This window comes from Salvelinus sp. IW2-2015, linkage group LG32, assembly GCF_002910315.2.
Source record: "Salvelinus sp. IW2-2015 linkage group LG32, ASM291031v2, whole genome shotgun sequence".
NCBI classification, from domain to species: Eukaryota; Metazoa; Chordata; class Actinopteri; order Salmoniformes; family Salmonidae; genus Salvelinus; species Salvelinus sp. IW2-2015.
The window spans coordinates 10256991-10274476 of NC_036871.1; the positions used below are offsets into that span (position 1 = coordinate 10256991).

Here is a 17486-nt window from a genome sequence, read left to right on the forward strand (position 1 = left end):
CTTCATCTAGCTGATATAGGGTGTAGTCATTAGTCCAACAGTTGCAAACAAGAGTTTCTATTGAACAAATTCAGTTATGTTTATCCCCGTTCTGTTTTTCAACAGAATCGGCGGAATAAATACATCCCTGATCACAGTTCACTTTCATAGCAGCCACGTTGTAGTCCTTCTCTCATCTATGCACTCTCCTCGCACCTTTTCCCTTCACATCAGCCGAAAAAAACTTTCCAAGCCAAACCATATAACCACTACACACAGCCTACATCTTTGTCACCATATTAGCTAAAGTAACGTCATAGTCGAAATAGCTAATAGAACTAACACGTTAGTAAACCCGCTACAATCTTTCAGTAACATTACAGTGTACAGTCAATAAGCAGTTTAGCACTTACACTGGCGGGCCACGGTGGCAATAAATTTGTAAAACCAAAAGCTTACCTTGACAGAGTTCCAGTGTTGTGTTGGATAGTCATAGCCAGCTAGCTAACATAGCATCCCTCTGTTTGAGTAGGCTAAACTAGCTAGCAGCATTTTCTAACTAAGTGAAATTGAAAGTGAAAAACATTGACAATCTCTCTCTCTTGCTTCTTCAGTTTGGAAAAAATACATTTGTTTAACTATTGTCTTTCTCTGTCTTTGAGTCAACTCACCACGTTATGCACTGCAATGCTAGCTAGCTGTAGCTTATGATTTCAGCACTAGATTTATTCCCCGATCCTTTGATTGGGTGGACAACATGTCAATTCATGCTGCAAGAGCTCTGATAGGTTGGAAGACGTCCTCCGGAGGTTGTCATAATTACTGTGTAATGGAAAGGGGTGAGAACCATGAGCCTCGTAAGTTTTGTATTGAAGTCAATGTACCCAGAGGAAGACGGAAGTTAGCTGTCCTCCAGCTAGACCGTGGTGCTATCCTATAGATTGTTGTTGAGGCTACTGTAGACCTTCATTGCGAAACAGTATGTTTTAATCAGTTATTTGGTGAGGTGAAAATATTTAGTATTGTTTTATCAAAAAAGGACAACTTTTTATGTTTTATAATTTACATTTTTATGAAATTCACTGAGGAGGATGGTCCTCCCCTTCATCCTATGAGTAGCCTCTACTGGAAGGCAGATGAATTTGCAGATGTATTTGACCATGAAAAGGATTTTCAATGTCTTTCTCATCTATTTCAGACTCAATTTTGGAAAGGCTTGGTAGGTTGGTGTAGTAAGTCCATTTAGCATAAATGGCATATGGAAGCAACTGTGACAAAAGTAGTTTTACTTATGCACCTGTCAACATGCGGTTGAACTAGTTCCTGAATTTGAATATTGGACTTTTAATATGCAAGTGCTGGGATATAAGCATCTGTGCTGCTTGTGTAAGCTATTTAGTTGCTGCGAAAATAAATACATCTTCGGACCTTCATACCATGCTGATACACAGTTGTCATTCAAGTTTGTGTCTTGCTCAAATAAAAGTACTGTGTTTCAGGGAGGGGGTGGGGGGGTAAGCATTTTTATTAGCATGAATGAGTGTTGTTGATGGAAGATCAGAAAACCATGGTTAACATATTTTATATCTCAATGTCTGTGTTAATATCTCCTTGTGAGAATAATTTCACAAACTTTGATAATGAATAACAATGAATTTGTATGCCATGGCTAGCTACTGCTTATCACTGCCTCTTCGCCATCAAATCACTTGACGGGATCTGAAGCCCCTCTTCCTATTGGCGGGCTAGTTTCTCGTGTAAAAACTAGTGACCCATTGAGCGTTGTCCTTTTACGACCGTCCATCCTCTCCTGCAGCCAATGGAGCACCAGGCAAGAAGAAGAGGAACGCCCATACACGGACTAGCAACAAATATGGAGTATATGGAATTGTTATGCTAACTTGCGTGCTAGCTAGCCATCAAGTATGCTTGATTATTCGATTCAACATAGTTTGATTATCTCAAACCGAATTTCACAAAAAAAACATCTCATGATTTGATTGTGTCATAGTCTACGAGAACTTGTAAACAACCAGCGGTTTCTTAGCTACGACAAAACACTGTCTAGTAGCAAGCTAGCTAACGTTAGTGAGTTGCTAGATAGATATAACGGGTTGTCTAGTTAGCAAACTGGTGTTCTTGTTAGCTTATAGAATACTTGTAAATTACTAGGAATTGATGCACACATTCCTTGTACTTTGTGCAATCTTGAATATTTCAGATAGCCTACGCTGTACAGCGTATTTAGCTTTAATTAAGCTAGCAAGCTACGCATGTTCGTGTTACTGTAGCTAACATTTTCCACGCGCATCAGCTAACGCATCATATTTTAGTTTGTCTTTCTGTGGTAGAAAGCCACCATGGATAAGGTAACGTCTTTTTCTTTTATGTAGCTTTCAAGTTAAAAATATTGTGTTTACAGTTGAAGGCTAGCTAACTAAGTTACCCTGTTTTGACTATGAACTAGTTCAATTTTGGCCCTGTGTTTACTTGTTCGTCATCAAGCTGGTTTAGAATATGACAGCTAGAAAAAAGAAAGTTTAATAATATATGTTTAACGTTATGTTGTCCCTCGATAGCTACTTATCTAATGTATTATCTAGTTAGCTAGGCCAATGTCATTTGGGTAGGTACCCCAATTGTTCAGTTGGCTACCCAGGAAGATATTTCCCAATCCCAATGTTCAGAATTAAGTATCCTAAAAAGCTAGAGTAACGTTTGTCAGCTAGGTTCATTTCTCACATTTGCATTCTTTCCTAAACAGGCAGAGTTTTTAAAAGGACTACCTGTCTACAACAAAAGCAATTTCAGCAGATTTCATGCAGACTCTGTCTGCAAAGCGTCAGTAAGTGTCTTCCTGCCCTTAGTTCTGTATGTCAAAGCAATTCCAAATTAATGTGATTGTTTTTGCGTTGTCACCTGAGAGCACGAATTGCTAATGGACAAAATAGATATTGAATTTAGTGCCAACCAATGCATATTGTAATTGGTCTTTATATTTCTCACCTGTTGTTTGGGTTAGTCAGTTAGTGGACACATACTTGATTTAGACTTTTTCTCACCTATTTCTGTATGTCTTTCAGAACCGGAGGCCCTCTGTGTATCTCCCAACTCGGGAGTATCCATCAGAACAGAGTGAGTGTCCCATCAGATTCAAATGATACTGTTCTCACAGTATATGCGTGCTAGTGTGTACTTCAAATCTGAATGTTGTGTAGTTTGACTGATAAAGGTTACACATTATTGATTAGCCTTTAGACCCAACGTTGAATTGTATTGGATTCAATAGAAGGATAGTTTAACTTTACTGGTTGTCCATGTGGTTGGTCCTTTTGCAGGTAGGAATGTGAGACAATATATCCACAGGAAAGTATAATTACATCAACTTTTCAAAGCGCTGGCAGTGTGTTCAGATTTCGATCACCTGAAGCATGCGCAGAACCATGTATACACGTGCACGAGCTCGGGAAGTATGCATGTGTCTCGTGCATGTATTTTTATCACCTGAAACGCATGCTTCAGGTGATAGTAATCTGAACGCATTACCAACGGTTGAAAAGTTGATGTAATTATACTTTCCTGTTGATATATTGTCTCACATTCCTACCTGCAAAAGGACCAACCACATGGACAACCAGTAAAGTAAGTTAACTTATTTTATTCAACATTCTGTCTTGTAGAGGATACTTTCCTCATCCAAATGCTCATTGATATACAGTACCGGTCAAAAGTTTGGACACACCTACTCATTCAAGGGTTTTTCTTTTTTTACTATTTTCTTCATTGTAGAATAATAGTGAAGACATCACAACTATGAAATAACACACATGGAATCATGTAGTAACCAAAACAGTGTTAAACAAATCAAAATATATTTGAGATTCTTCAAAGTAGCCACCCTTTGCCTTGATGACAGCGTTGCACACTCTTGGCATTCTCTCAACCGGCTTCACCTGGAATGCTTTTTCAACAGTCTTGAAGGAGTTCCCACATATGCTGAGCGCTTGTTGGCTGCTTTTCCTTCATTCCAAAGTCCAACTCATCCCAAACCATCTCAATTGGGTTGAGGTTGGGTGATTGTGGAGGACAGGTCATCTGATGCATCACTCCTCCTTGGTCAAATAGCCCTTACACAGCCTGGAGGTGTGTTTTGGGTCATTGTCCTGTTGAAAAACAAATGATAGTCACATTAAGTGCAAACGAAATGGGATGGCGTATCACTGAAGAATGCTGTGGTAGCCATGCTGGTTAAGTGTGCCTTGAATTTTAAATCAATCACAGACAGTGTCACCAGCAAAGCACCATCACACCTCCTCCATCTCTTCCTATCTTGGCATTTTCTGAATTGACTGACCTTCATGTTTTAAAGTAATGATGGGTTTCTCTTTGCTTATTTGAGCTGTTCTTGCCATAATATGAACTTGATCTTTTACCAAGTAGGGCTCTCTTCTGTATACCACCCATACCTTGTCACAACACAACTGATTGGCTCAAACGCATTAAGAAGGAAAGAAATTCCACAAATTAACTTTTAACAATGTACACCTGTTAATTGAAATGCATTCCAGGGGACTACCTAATAAAGCTGGTTGAGAGAATACCAAGAGTGTGCAAAGCTTTCAACAAGGCAAAGGGTGGCAATTTTGAAGAATGTCAAATATAAAATAGATTTAGATTTGTTTAACAGTTTTTTTTTGTTACTACATGATGCCATACGTGTTATTTCATAGTTTTGATGTCTTCATTATTATTCTAAAATGTAGAAAATAGTCAAAATTAAGAAAAACCATAGAATGAGTAGGTGTGTCCAAACTTTTGACTGGTACTGTAATTGAAATGTCCATCTGTTTAATGCGTGCCATACAAATTCTGAACATCAGCAGATAAAACGGCTTTATGCATAGTGTAACGACCCTGGGTTTATAAGCGCGGAAATCGACTGCCGCTTGAGCATGCTTTTGCGGCACAGTCGATAGCGCGCCGGACCTCGGGCTAGGAGGTCGAGGGTTCGAGACCTGCTCCCTGCCTGTTTCATCCCACTTCTGACACCAGTGTAACGACCCTGGGTTTATAAGCGCGGAAATCGACTCTGCCGCTTGAGCATGCTTTTGCGGCACAGTCGATAGCGCGCCGGACCTCGGGCTAGGAGGTCAAGGGTTCGAGACCTGCTCCCTGCCTGTTTCATCCCACTTCTGACACCAGTGTAACGACCCTGGGTTTATAAGCGAGGAAATCGACTCTGCCGCCTGAGCATGCTTTTGCGGCACAGTCGATAGCGCGCCGGACTTCGGGCTAGAAGGTCGAGGGTTCGAGACCTGCTCCCTGCCTGTTTCATTACAATATATTCCAATTCCGGTATACAAGCTGTCTCTTATACACATCTAGATGTGTATAAGAGACAGGTATACAAGTGTGTTATTTGCTGACCTAGCAAAGTTTATTACAGTATAGAAAATAGTAAAAATAAAGAAAAACCCTTTGAATGAGTAGGTGTGTCAACTTTCGACTGGTACTGTACATTCTCTTGTGATTTATATTGTTTTTTGATCTGATATTTCTTCTTCTAAGTCATTGTCACAGAGAAGACAAATATCCTACTGAGATATCTTCACCAACAGTGGGACAAAAAGGTAAAATATTGGGGAAGTTGATACCTTCCTAAGGCATTGTTTCTTCACATGATATAGACACTGTATTGCGGTTTACTGTAGGTGAGCTAGTTTTCTAACCCCTCTCTGTATTTTGTCTCGGCAGAATGCGGCCAAAAAGCGGGAGCAGGAGCAGGCTGAGGGGGAGAACACTGCACCCCCGCGGAAAATTGCCAGAACCGACAGTCGGGAATTAAATGAGGACTCATAGAGTGCGGTACACACACAGAACTACAGATAAAGAAGCACACAGGCAAAGTTGCATTTGACAGACAGGACATACCACTTCCTACATCGTACAACATGATCTTGGGATGTTGACAGTTTTGTCTTTGTATTTTATTTACATTAGCATTCTTTTCTTTTCCCTTAACTGTCCTTTTTATAAGTCTTCGATTGGCACATAGCTGAAAAGCTCTGTCTTCATAACAATAACATTACCTCCTCCACCCTAGGACTCATATTTAATTGTTGCTTGACCATGTTTTTACGTGAGGAGCATTTTCAGTGCCCTTGTTGGCTTTCATTAGTTTACTTGTACTATATGTGTATTTTGAACTGCATGTTTTAAAGTCATGTCCATTTAATCAATTAAGTTCTATGCTATTTATGTACATCCTTCTGGGCTTGGAGTAAATAGAATATTGTCCCCACAGCCTCTTATTTTAGTTTGAGATAAATGCGATGACGGAGGTATACCATAACACTGAAGGATGCTTGTGAGATCCCCAACAATTATTACAGTTACTGAAAAGGGAAGACTGTGTATAGACTTCAGATTGAATTAGTCTCAGGTTGTTGTGGGGAATGCTGCCTCAGAAGGCTGCATTCCTGAAAGTGTTGACGTCACCTAGTTTGAGTGATTTAATTGCCTTAATGGAAATGTTTCTTGATCAGTTAAGGATCCTCCCTCTGTTTACATTGTGACGACAGTGGAGGAAATGCACACGCTGTTGAGTTAAGGAGGGGATTAGTGGTGTGAATATGGAGAATGCTCCCACAGGCTCATATTGGGGCAAACCCTTCTACAGTATAAAAAACAGACCAATTTTGCAGCAATACATAACACACAATGCTCGATGTTTGTCAATGTGCATAAACGTTGTTTCCCCGTAGACGTGCTACAATCTACCACTAGCAGCTAGATTGTCATCACATCTAGAAAAGTTATCTTGATGCAGATAAGTGTCTGGATAGTATAGGGAAGTGGACTTACCTGACTCTTAACATGGCATGGCTCCACAAGTAAAAGCATAGCTGCTGAGTTGCAGCTTAGCTCAATCGATCTGTGTGAACCTATAAGATATGCCTTGCTAAAAGGACTTAAGTCAATATGTGGGGTAAATGTGCCATTCAGGTGTATAGAATCTTGTCTCAAAAGTAACCCGCTGATGTTAAACTGTTAATGTGGGGCATAGTTTGACCAATGTAAATACTAAAATGGGGCGTATTGTTCCGGATATGCTCTCTAYATCCCTCTGTTGCTATTTACAATGATCTGATAGTGTAGTTGTGAATCCTGTCCAAAACTATGGGCTGTGTATACATGGTTTGTTACCTTAGACCATTATCAGGTAATAGTTCAAGGACTCGCAGTGTCCAGAACCTTTAGATCATTAGATAATCATATCTTACCTGAAACAGTCACACTTAATTGTTGTTTGAAAGCATGTACAGTATAAACTCTGCAGGCCATATGTTTTAGGTGGCGTCAGCTCATCTTGTTTGAGGTGATCTTGAGGCTGGCTGACGATCAGCTACCATTATGTTCCTTGGTGATGCTAGCTGTCTACATGTGTTAATGTTGAGAATTATTTTGTTGATAAAGTAAGTTAACCTTAATAGACATTGTGTGCTGTGATTTAAACTGTGTGAATGTGGGGCTTGGCACATTCACACAGTTTAAATCGCAGCACACAATGTCTATTAATTTGTAAGTCGCTCTGGATAAGAGCGTCTGCTAAATGACTTAAATGTAAATGTATTAAGGTCATCACGCTGTTTACTATTGAGAATTGAACGAAGGAGTCCTTCATCTTACTTTATTTAAAAAAAAACATTCTCAACATTAACACGTAGGCAGCTCGCATCACCAAGGAACAGAATGGTAACTGATCGTCAGCTAGACTGAAATCATATGGAAATGACCCTCTGAAAAGATGTTCTCAATAAAGTTACCTGGCTATTGTGTTGATTTGCTTATGAATGTTTGTTTCTACTGAGCATCCGTGAGGTATGTTTTTTTCTTCTCATGTTGGAATTCACTGAAACATATTTCTTATAAACATAAAGGTGGCTAGTCAAGAATGTAACTACACACGGTAGGAATAGGCAGGCTACATGATAAAGAAGTCGCCATGCTAGCTCATGTTATAGTTATATGTGCGAATCCGCTCCTACCTGGAGGGGATATACCTGAAGGGGAGCCTGCTTCTTATTAGTCGCCACACACACCTGTCAACTAATCAACCAGATCACCAACTCCTGAAAGGGGTGGGGCTAGCCCTTTAAATACCCCGTCTGCAGTGGTTACCGTAAGTCCTCTCAACCAAACAGCACGGACCACTAGAGAGAAGTTATTGACTACAGTACCAGGTCGCTACATCTATCAAATCATCATCTGTTACACCGTCTGAAGCCCTTGTAACAGGATTGCTTCCGTCCCTCTCCTTGCCCCAACTTGGGCCTGAACCAAGGACCCTCTGCACACATCGACAACAGTCACCATCGAAGCATCGTTACCTATCACTTCACAAAATCTGCAGCCCTTGCAKAGCAAGAGAAACAACTAGGCCTACTTCAAGGTCTCTGAGTGAGAGACGTCACCCGATTGAAACGCTACTAGCGCGCACTGCTAACTAGCTAGCCATTTCACACTGGTTACACCTACAAAGACACAATCTATTCAATAAAAGGTCAACAGGCTACCCTATCCATGTGTTCTTGCAGACATATCCATTGCGTTGCCTCCTACCCAGACTTTAAGCTACACTACATGACCAAAAGTATGTGGACACCTGCTCATCTAAAATCTCATTCCAAAATCTTGGGCAKTAATATGGAGTTGGTACCCCTTTGCTGCTATAACAGCCTCCACTCTTCTGGGAAGGCTTTCGGCTAAATGTTGGAACATTGCTGCGGGGACTTGCTTCCATTCAGCTACGAGAGCATTAGTGAGGTCGGGCACTGATGTTGGGCGATTAGGCCTGGCTCGCAGTTGGTGTTCCAATTCATCCCAGAGGTGTTCGATGTGGTTGAGGTCAGGGCTCTGTGCAGGCCAGTCAAGTTGTTACGCACCGCTCTAAACAAACAATTTCTGTATGGACCTCGCTTTGTGCACGGGGCATTGTCATGCTGAAACAGGAAAGATCATTCCCCAAACTGTTGCCACAATGGCGGTGAGCTTTACACCACTCAAACCGACGCATGGCATTGCGCATGGTGATCTTAGACTTGTGGTCCCGACTAACTGTTATAGTGCTGATGTTGCTTACAGAGGCAGTTTGGAACTCGGTAGTTAGTGTTGCAACCAAGGACAGATGATTTTTATGCACTAAGCGCTTCAGCACTCAGCGGTCCCATTCTGTGAGCTTGTGTGGCCTACCACTTCGCAGCTGAGCTTTTGTTGCTCCTAGATGTTTCCACTTGTTGCACTTCACAGTTCCACAATAAAAGCACGTACAGTTGACCGGGGCAGCTTTAGCAGGGCAGAAATTTGATAAACTGACTAGTTGGAAAGGTGGCATCCTGTGATAGTGCTCTTCAGTAAGGCCATTTTACTGCCAATGTTTGTCAATGGAGATTGCATGGCTGTGTCCACATACTTTTGTATATATATAGTGTATTCTATTTTATATCATAGTTATCATCCTTGCTGTGGTAGAATGTGTTCAAAACGTGATGCATTACATTTCCTCTGGTCTCATGAAGTTTATTGGAGTGTGTTTTGCATCGAGGTACATTCACTATTTCATGTAATAAAATAATTAATAGAAAAACAAAGTTAAGAAAAATAGAATATCTGTCAGTCACAGTGAATGTTGTACTCATTCTGTACTATTGCAGGAATATAAGATGTCTTTGGCTTATAAGGTGCTGAATAAGACATTTATTTCAGGCATGCAGATGTTTCGCCATGCTTTTTACACATCAAATCTGATGAATGGAAAGACAAAATATGGGATGGAATAAACTGCCATCCAGATCTTACAGAATTGCTTCATGATGATCAGAACCACAAGTCATGCAGTCTTATAACTGCATTTAGTTATGGTACTACGGCGGGCCTCATTCAAGGGGGTAAACTGTTACAATTTGTACATAGTATCTTTTAGGGTGTCAGTATATAGAACAGATATAGCCTATATTTACTGTCATATCATTTGGATGGTGGAGAATGAACCCAAAACCTGACCTTACATTCTGACCTTACATTACATCTTAGCTTATTTAGTTTATTCAGTATGACCTAAACCATGTTGACATGTTAACAAGTCATTGTTCTCTGCATCCCTTTCTTACATTTTACATATTGCCATGATGATTGACTAACACTTGGAGCCAGAAGTGTCAGTATCGTTAGATTGTCTTGCTTCTCCCCTCTCGCTCTCAGATGAGGGTAACAACTCTCCTGAGGGAGTTGTATTCAGGTCCTGCCTGGTGGGCTGACTGTTAGGAGTCGTTTGAGGGATAGCATCGCCTGGTTTGGAGGGCTGAGGCCCGTTCGCACACACCACTGCCCCCTCTGATCTGCTAAAGCTGAACAGCTTCCCTGGGCTGAAGGTCCTGTTGGGGGACTGGGACCTCTCCTGGTTCACGGACGCAGCCGTCACCACGGTCCCCGGTGCTGGTGTTACCGACAACAGCTCCTTCTTCAACTCCGGAGACTTCCGGAACTTGAAGCTGAGGAAGCCTGCTAGTTTGGCTTCTCCCCCGGTTGGGGATTGAGGGGAGAGGGCCATGCCCGAGGAGAACTTCCCCTGCTGGGGGAAGATCTGCTTGAGCTTCATCACATTGCTGTTACCTAGCAGAGAGCTGGGTCTCTTGGGCTTGTCCACAGGCTTCCACTGGGTCTTGCCATGGTGGTGCTGGTTGTCAGCCTTGTGGTACTCGCTTTCCTGCTGGGCCTCGGCCTGGAGCTCCACCTGACGCTGCAGCTCCTCCTCCTCAAGCTGCCTCCTCAGCTGCTGCTGGGAGTGCTGCTGGGCCTGACGTTCGTGCTTCTGCATATGAACAAGGTAATACTGTATGTATAATATGTGGCAGAAAGAAAGCAGACTTGGCAGGCAACACTATCTGTAACCACGTTTCCATCCACAGTTTTTATGCGTGTAAAGTCATATATCATATTATATTATATCATAAGTTTCAGTGTAATTTTCTAAATGCCGACAGATCATTTGTTCATTCGACATGATGGGTTGTTTTTGTGTCTGTAAAATGTATTATGTGGGAAATGGTGGTGGAAATGCCTTTATATACGCAAATATTGATATAATAACCATCACATCATCGTCAATTTGGAGACACCCGATGATATGGTATGTGGTCCTCCCACTACGACTCGGGAAACAGTTTATTAGGCTACACTACAGTTTGTTAGGTCGGCACTACTCGCTGCCATTTCCGACTCACTCTTCCACGCCGAAACTCCAGCCATGTCTTCCTTCAAAAACACAACAGCCCAAGAAAGTCTTCTTCTTAGGCCTTGGATATCAATCACCGTTTAGTCCACTTTTATCCATGGATTAGCAACATTTTACTTCTCATTCTGAACAAGTCATATGACATTACATGCATGCACTTCCGTCTGCTCTGGACTTTACATCGAGAGCCATGATTTCCTCTCGACGTCTTTCCTACTTCAAACTTTGTATTTCGGCGGGTTTTTGGACAAACGTCAGTGGTGCGTGAAAACATCACCATAACATGCTGACCACACCACTCTCATTACGTGTCCGAGCACTGCAAAATAAATGTACACAATACATGTTATTCAATAATTTCATCCAAACTGCTCGCGAGCGTCTGCATAGCCAGGCACTAAAATATAATTTGGTTCTATTTTTGACGCTTGACGCGCTGCAAGTCCCGCCTCTACCAACTCCTCATTGGTTTTAAAAGCATTTAACCACATGGGTGATTGAAAGCTGAACTGAGGTCCATACTCTAGTCCAGTTGGTGGTGGCAATGCACCTTAAAGTTGGTTGCCAACCGCCATATAAAGTCCAAAGAAGAAGAAGAAGCCTGAAGGAGGAGAGATTACTAGAAACAAACTCAGTTTACCATTTTATCTATGGATTAATTGTCAGGGCAGAGGACCTTGTGCAGCAGCAAGCTAGCTAGCTAAATTGCCATTAATATTTAATGCTTTTCGACCTGTCCCCAAATTATAGTTGGTTCAGAGTTCGGTTTGATATTTCAACCTGCGTGTCCTGATCGCGTCTGGTGTAGGTGGACAAAATCAACATGCGCGCGAGTGAACTGAGGTGCAGTTAATTGACRATTTCTGAGGCTGGTTACTCTAATGAACTTAACCTCTGCAGCAGAGGTAACTCTGGGTCTTCCTTTCCTGTGGCGTTCCTCATGAGAGCCAGTTTAATCATAGCGCTTGATCATTTTTGCGACTGCACTTGAAGAAACTTTAAAAGTTCTTGACATTTTCTGGATTGACTGACCTTCATGTCTTAAAGTAATGATGGACTGTTGTTTCTCTTGACTTATTTGACCTGTTCTTGCCATAATATGGACTTTTACTAAATAGGGCTATCTTCTGTATACCAACCCTACCTTGTCACAACAAAACTGATTGCCTCAAACGCATTAAGGAAAATAAATTCCACAAATTAACTTTTAACAAGGCACACCTGTTAATTGAAATGCATTCCAGGTGACTACCTCATGAAGCTGGTTGAGAGAATGCCAAGAGTGTGCAAAGTTGTCATCAAGACAAAGGGTGGCTACTTTGAAGAATCTCAAATATAAAATATATTTTTATTTCATTTTTTATTTAACTTTTTTGGTTACTACTTGATTCCATATGTGTTATTTCATAGTTTTGATGTCTTCACTATTATTCTACAATGTAGAACATTGTAAAAATAAAGAAAAACCCTGGAATGAGTAGGAGTGTCAACTTTTGACTGGTACTGTAAACTTACGCGAAAAAGTACATTTTGTGTGCACTATATCATCACGCACTGTTTTTTTTATCCGCAACAAGTCTTTTTGGTGGAAACATTCCACTGGTGGGGAAATTTGCATATTTWCTTTTTGCAGATTCTAGAATATTCGCATGCAAATCTGTCACCAATTGGATGGAAACCTAGATTGCGACCAACTTTGGTTTGTTTCATGACTGTGTAAAGTTAGATGCCATATGCTGACATCAGCTTTCATGACTGTATGAAATAAGWTATGTAATGACATTATGACAGGATTATGTTATTATGAAGGCCAACGTTACCAGAGGGTTCAAATGAAGTGTCATACATACTGTTGTCAGTACAAAAAGATGCCCTACAGTGGCTATATGTATCAGAAAATGCAAAGAAAATCCACCAAAAGGACACAAACTTGGAGGATGATAGTGATAGACAAGGGTGAGATGTGAAGTACATTATATAACAGCTTGCTCTGTGGATTTATCCAAAAGTGTTTAGAGCTATACAACTGTACCTTGAAAGCCTCCCTTCGACGGTACTCTAGTTTGGCCATCTGGTCTGCGACCCATCCAGGTATATCAGGGATGGCCACATGGATGACGTATTTGAGGAGGATGGCAAAATGCTGTATATCCCAAAACAAGAAAGGAAACAAACAACTGACATGAGAACACAGAAAAGTATAGATAGCTGGTATCAAATCCTAGATGCCATTGCCTGCCGTTGTGCCCTTGAGCACGGCACTTAAACCTCCCCACAACTGCTCTGCGGGCATCCAATGTGGCAGCCCCCTGCTCCAACCTCTCCAACCTATATATGTATGTGTGTCTTACGGAGGGTTTGGGATAAAGCGGAAGTCAAATTTCGGGTTAGACCTTCTGTACAATTGATGAATAATGTGATCTTAACCTATACCAGAGTGGATAGAGTATGTGTGATGTTGCAATGCTGTGTGTGGTGTGTAGAGGGAGCTGCTTGCTCTTCTCAAGCCGGGCTAGATCAGCCAGGAAACCATAACTCTTACTCTCAGGGTCGTGGGTTTGAGCCGCACATTGGGCACAAGCATTTAAGCAATAGTTTTTCTCAATTACCTGTCCTTTCCTTTTTATTTTTGAAGACGGCACAATGTGGATCTAACTTYTTGTACAATGCTGCAATTGATATTCAAAACAAGATGTCATCTTTGAGTGAAGGCTAATTCACTTGTGCTTCGACACAACACCTCCTCCTTTTTTTGCTATGCTCCATTGTTTTATATTCTGTAATCTTTGTGGATTTATGTACCAGTGTCCTTGGTTTTGATAAAGGTAGTATTTAAAAAGTACCACAATTACTACGATTGTTGTCTGTATTTGTGGCATCGATCTACTAGGTGTCACAGAGTGAAGACAAAATGGCCGGCTGCGTTTTACCTCCAGTACCACGATGGAGATGATGACCATCTCAGGGCTCAGCCAGGGGAAGAGACGCTGCAGCTGACCACACTGGCCAATCAGATAACAGTTCACCATAATGGCTATCAAGCCCATGGCCTCCATTGCTGTCTGCACACAGAGAGAGTGAAATCTCGGAGGGAAAATAACTTTTTGAAATAAATAACTGTCAGCATGCTTTTTTGCAGAGATGCTTGAAATTCCTGATTCTAAAATGGTTCTCTGAGCTTAATTGCAGGTGGGGTAAATATACACTGAGTGTACAAAACATTATGAACACCCGTTCTTTCCTAGATATAGACTGACCAGGTGAATCCAGATGAAAGCTATGATCCCTTATTCAAATCGAATAAAATTTTATTGGTCACATACACATGGTTAGCAGATGTTAATGCGAGTGTAGCGAAATGCTTGTGCTTCTAGTTCCGACAGTGCAGTAATATCTAACAAGTGATCTAACAATTTCCCAGCAATTACCTAATACACACAAATCGAAAGGGGTGAATGAGAATATGTACATATAAATATATGGATGAGCGATGGCCGAGCGGCATAGGCAAGGTGCAATAGATGGTATAAATACAGTACATACATTTGATATGAGTAATGTAAGATATGTAAACATTATTAAAGTGGCTTTATTTAAAGTGGAATTGTTTAAAGTGACTAGTGATGCATTTATTAAAGTGGCCAGTGATTGGGTCTCAATGTAGGCAGCAGCCTCTCTGAGATAGTGATTGCTGATTAGCAGTCTGATGGCCTTGAGATAGAAGTTGTTTTTAAGTCTCTCGGTCCCAGCTTTGATGCACCTGTACTGACCTCGCCTTCTGGATGGTAGCGGTGTGAACAGGCAGTTGCTCGGGTGGTTGTTGTCCTTGATTATCTTTTTGGCCTTCCTGTGACATCGGGTGCTGTAGGTGTCATGGAGGGCAGGTAGTTCACCCGGTGATGCGTTGTGCAAACCGCACCACCCTCTGGATAGCCTTGCGGTTGAGGGCGGTGTAGTTGCGTGATACAGCCCAACAGGATGCTCTCGATTGTGCATCTTTAAAAGTTTGTCAGGGTTTTGGGTGACAAGCCACATTTCTTCAGCCTCCTGAGGTTGAAGAGGTGCTGTTGCGCCTTCTTCACCACACTGTCTGTGTGGGTGGACCATTTCATTTTGTCTGTGATGTGTACGCCGAGGAACTAAAAACTTTCCACCTTCTCCACTGCTGTCCCTTCGATGTGGATAGGGGGGTGCTCCCTCTGCTGTTTCCTGAAGTCCACGATCATCTCCTTTGTTTTGCTGATGTTGAGTGAGAGGTTGTTTTCCTGACATCACATTCCGAGTGCCCTCACCTCCTCCCTGTAGGCTGTCGCATCATTRTTGGTAATCAAGCCCACTACTGTTGTGTCGTCTGCAAACTTGATGATTGTGTTGGAGGCGTGCATGGCCACGCAGTCGTGGGTGAACAGGGAGTACAGGAAGGGGCTGAGCATGCACCCTTGTGGGTCAGCGAAGTGGAGATGTTGTTTCCTACCTTCACCACTTGGGGGCGGCCCATCAGAAAGTCCAGGACCCAATTGCACAGGGCGGGGTTGAGACCCAGGGCCTTCAGTTTGATGATAAGCTTGGAGGGTACTATGGTGTTGAATGCTGAGCTGTAGTCAATGAACAGCATTCTTACATAGGTATTCCTTTTGTCCAGATGAGATAGGGCAGTGTGCAGTGTGATGGCGATTGCATTGTCTATGGACCTGTTGGGGCGGTATGCAAACTGAAGTGGGTCTAGAGTGGCCGGTAAGGTGGAGGTGATATGATCCTTGACTAGTCTCTCAAGCACTTCATGATGACAGAAGTGAGTGCTACGTGGCGGTAGTCATTTAGTTATCAGTTATCTTTGCCTTCTTTGGTACAGGAACAATGGTGGCCATCTTGAAGCATGTGGGAACAGCAGACTGGGATAGGGAGCGATTGAATATGTAAGGACAACACACAAGCCAGCTGTTCTGCACATGCTCTGAGGACGCAGCTAGGGATGCCGTCTGGGCCGTCAGGCTTGCGAGGGTTAACACGTTTAAATGTTTTACTCACGTCGGCCACGGAGAAGGAGAGGGGTGGGCGCAGTCCTTGTTAGTGGGCCGTGACGGTGGCACTGTATTWTCCTCAAAGCTGGCAAAGAAGGTGTTTAGTTTGTCTGGAAGCATGACGTCGGTGTCCGTGGCGTGACGTCGGTGTCCGTGACGTGCCTGGTTTTCTTTTTGTAGTCCGTGATTTCCTGTAAACCCTGTCACATACATCTTGTGTCTGAGCCGTTGAATTGCGACTCTACTTTGTCCCTGTACCGGGATTTCGCTTGTTTGATTACCTTGCGGAGGGAATAACTACACTGTTTATATTCAGCCATATTCCTAGACCTCTTTCCATGGTTAAATGCAGTGGTTTGCCGCCATCCATCCACGTTTTCTGGTTAGGGTAGGTTTTAATAGTCACAGTGGGTACAACATCTACAATGCACTTCTTTATAAACTCACTCACAGAGTCAGCATATAGATTGATGTTGTTATCTGAGGTTGACTGGAACATATCCCAGACCGCGTGATCAAAACAATCTTGAAGCAAGGATTCCGATTGGTCAGACCAGCGTTGAATGTTTCTAGTCACTGGTTCATCCTGTTTGAGTTTCTGCTTATAAGACGGTAGGAGCAAGATGGCGTCGTGGTCGGATTTGCCGAAGGGAGGGCGGGGGAGGGCTTCGTATGCATCACAGAAGTTAGAGTAGGAGTGATCGAGTGTTTTACACCCACGCGTAGTGCAATTAATATGCTGATAGAATTTAGGTAGCCTTGTTCTCAAATTTGCTTTATTAAAATCCTCAGCTACAATAAATGCAGACTCAGGATATATGGTTCCAGTTTACATAGAGTCCAGTGAAGTTCCTTGAGGGCCGTCTTGGTGTCTGCTTGAGGGGGAATGTACACAGCTGTGACGATAATTGACGAGAATTCTCTTGGGAGATAATAGGGCCGGCTGTTGATTGTAAGGAATTATAGGTCGGGTGAGCAGAAGGACTTTAGTTCCTGTATGTTGTTATGATTACACCATGAGTTAATCATGAAGCATACACCCCCGCCCTTTCTCTTCCCAGAGAGGAGTTTAACTCTGTTGGTGCGATGCTTAGAGAAGCCCGGTGGCTGAACCGATCCCGAGAGAGCCATGTTTCCATGAAACAGAGAATGTTACAATCTCTGATGTCTCTCTGGAAGGCAACCCTTGCTCG

The 17486-nt window shown here is 42.3% G+C and overlaps 2 protein-coding genes across 2 annotated transcripts in view; one reads left to right on the top strand and one right to left on the bottom strand.

Annotated features, from left to right (window-relative positions):
- The first annotated feature begins 1771 nt into the window (after positions 1-1771).
- Positions 1772-7821, top strand: LOC111956900 (DET1- and DDB1-associated protein 1). The gene is made up of 5 exons (XM_023977600.2): positions 1772-2348; positions 2744-2824; positions 3063-3114; positions 5548-5609; positions 5734-7821. The coding sequence occupies exons 1-5, from the start codon at positions 2340-2342 to the stop codon at positions 5836-5838; spliced, it is 309 nt and encodes a 102-aa protein (XP_023833368.1). The 5' UTR covers positions 1772-2339; the 3' UTR covers positions 5839-7821.
- Positions 7822-9569: 1748 nt separating this feature from the next.
- Positions 9570-17486, bottom strand: part of ano8a (anoctamin 8a) — a 31032-nt gene continuing 23115 nt past the window's right edge. Inside the window, exons 15-17 of the mRNA XM_023976832.2 lie at positions 14203-14334; positions 13305-13415; positions 9570-10849 (exon numbers count right to left, since the gene is read on the bottom strand). Of these exons, the coding sequence (XP_023832600.1) occupies positions 10175-10849; positions 13305-13415; positions 14203-14334 (918 nt within the window). The 3' untranslated portion in view covers positions 9570-10174. The remainder of the gene's footprint in view (positions 10850-13304; positions 13416-14202; positions 14335-17486) is intronic.

Bases quoted from the DNA above. Each gene is read 5' to 3' on its own strand.
- LOC111956900 (XM_023977600.2), top strand. The intron at 3,115-5,547 runs GTGAGTGTCCCA...TCTTCTTCTAAG, and splicing joins GGAGTATCCATCAGAACAGA to TCATTGTCACAGAGAAGACA. The intron at 5,610-5,733 runs GTAAAATATTGG...TTGTCTCGGCAG, and splicing joins ACCAACAGTGGGACAAAAAG to AATGCGGCCAAAAAGCGGGA.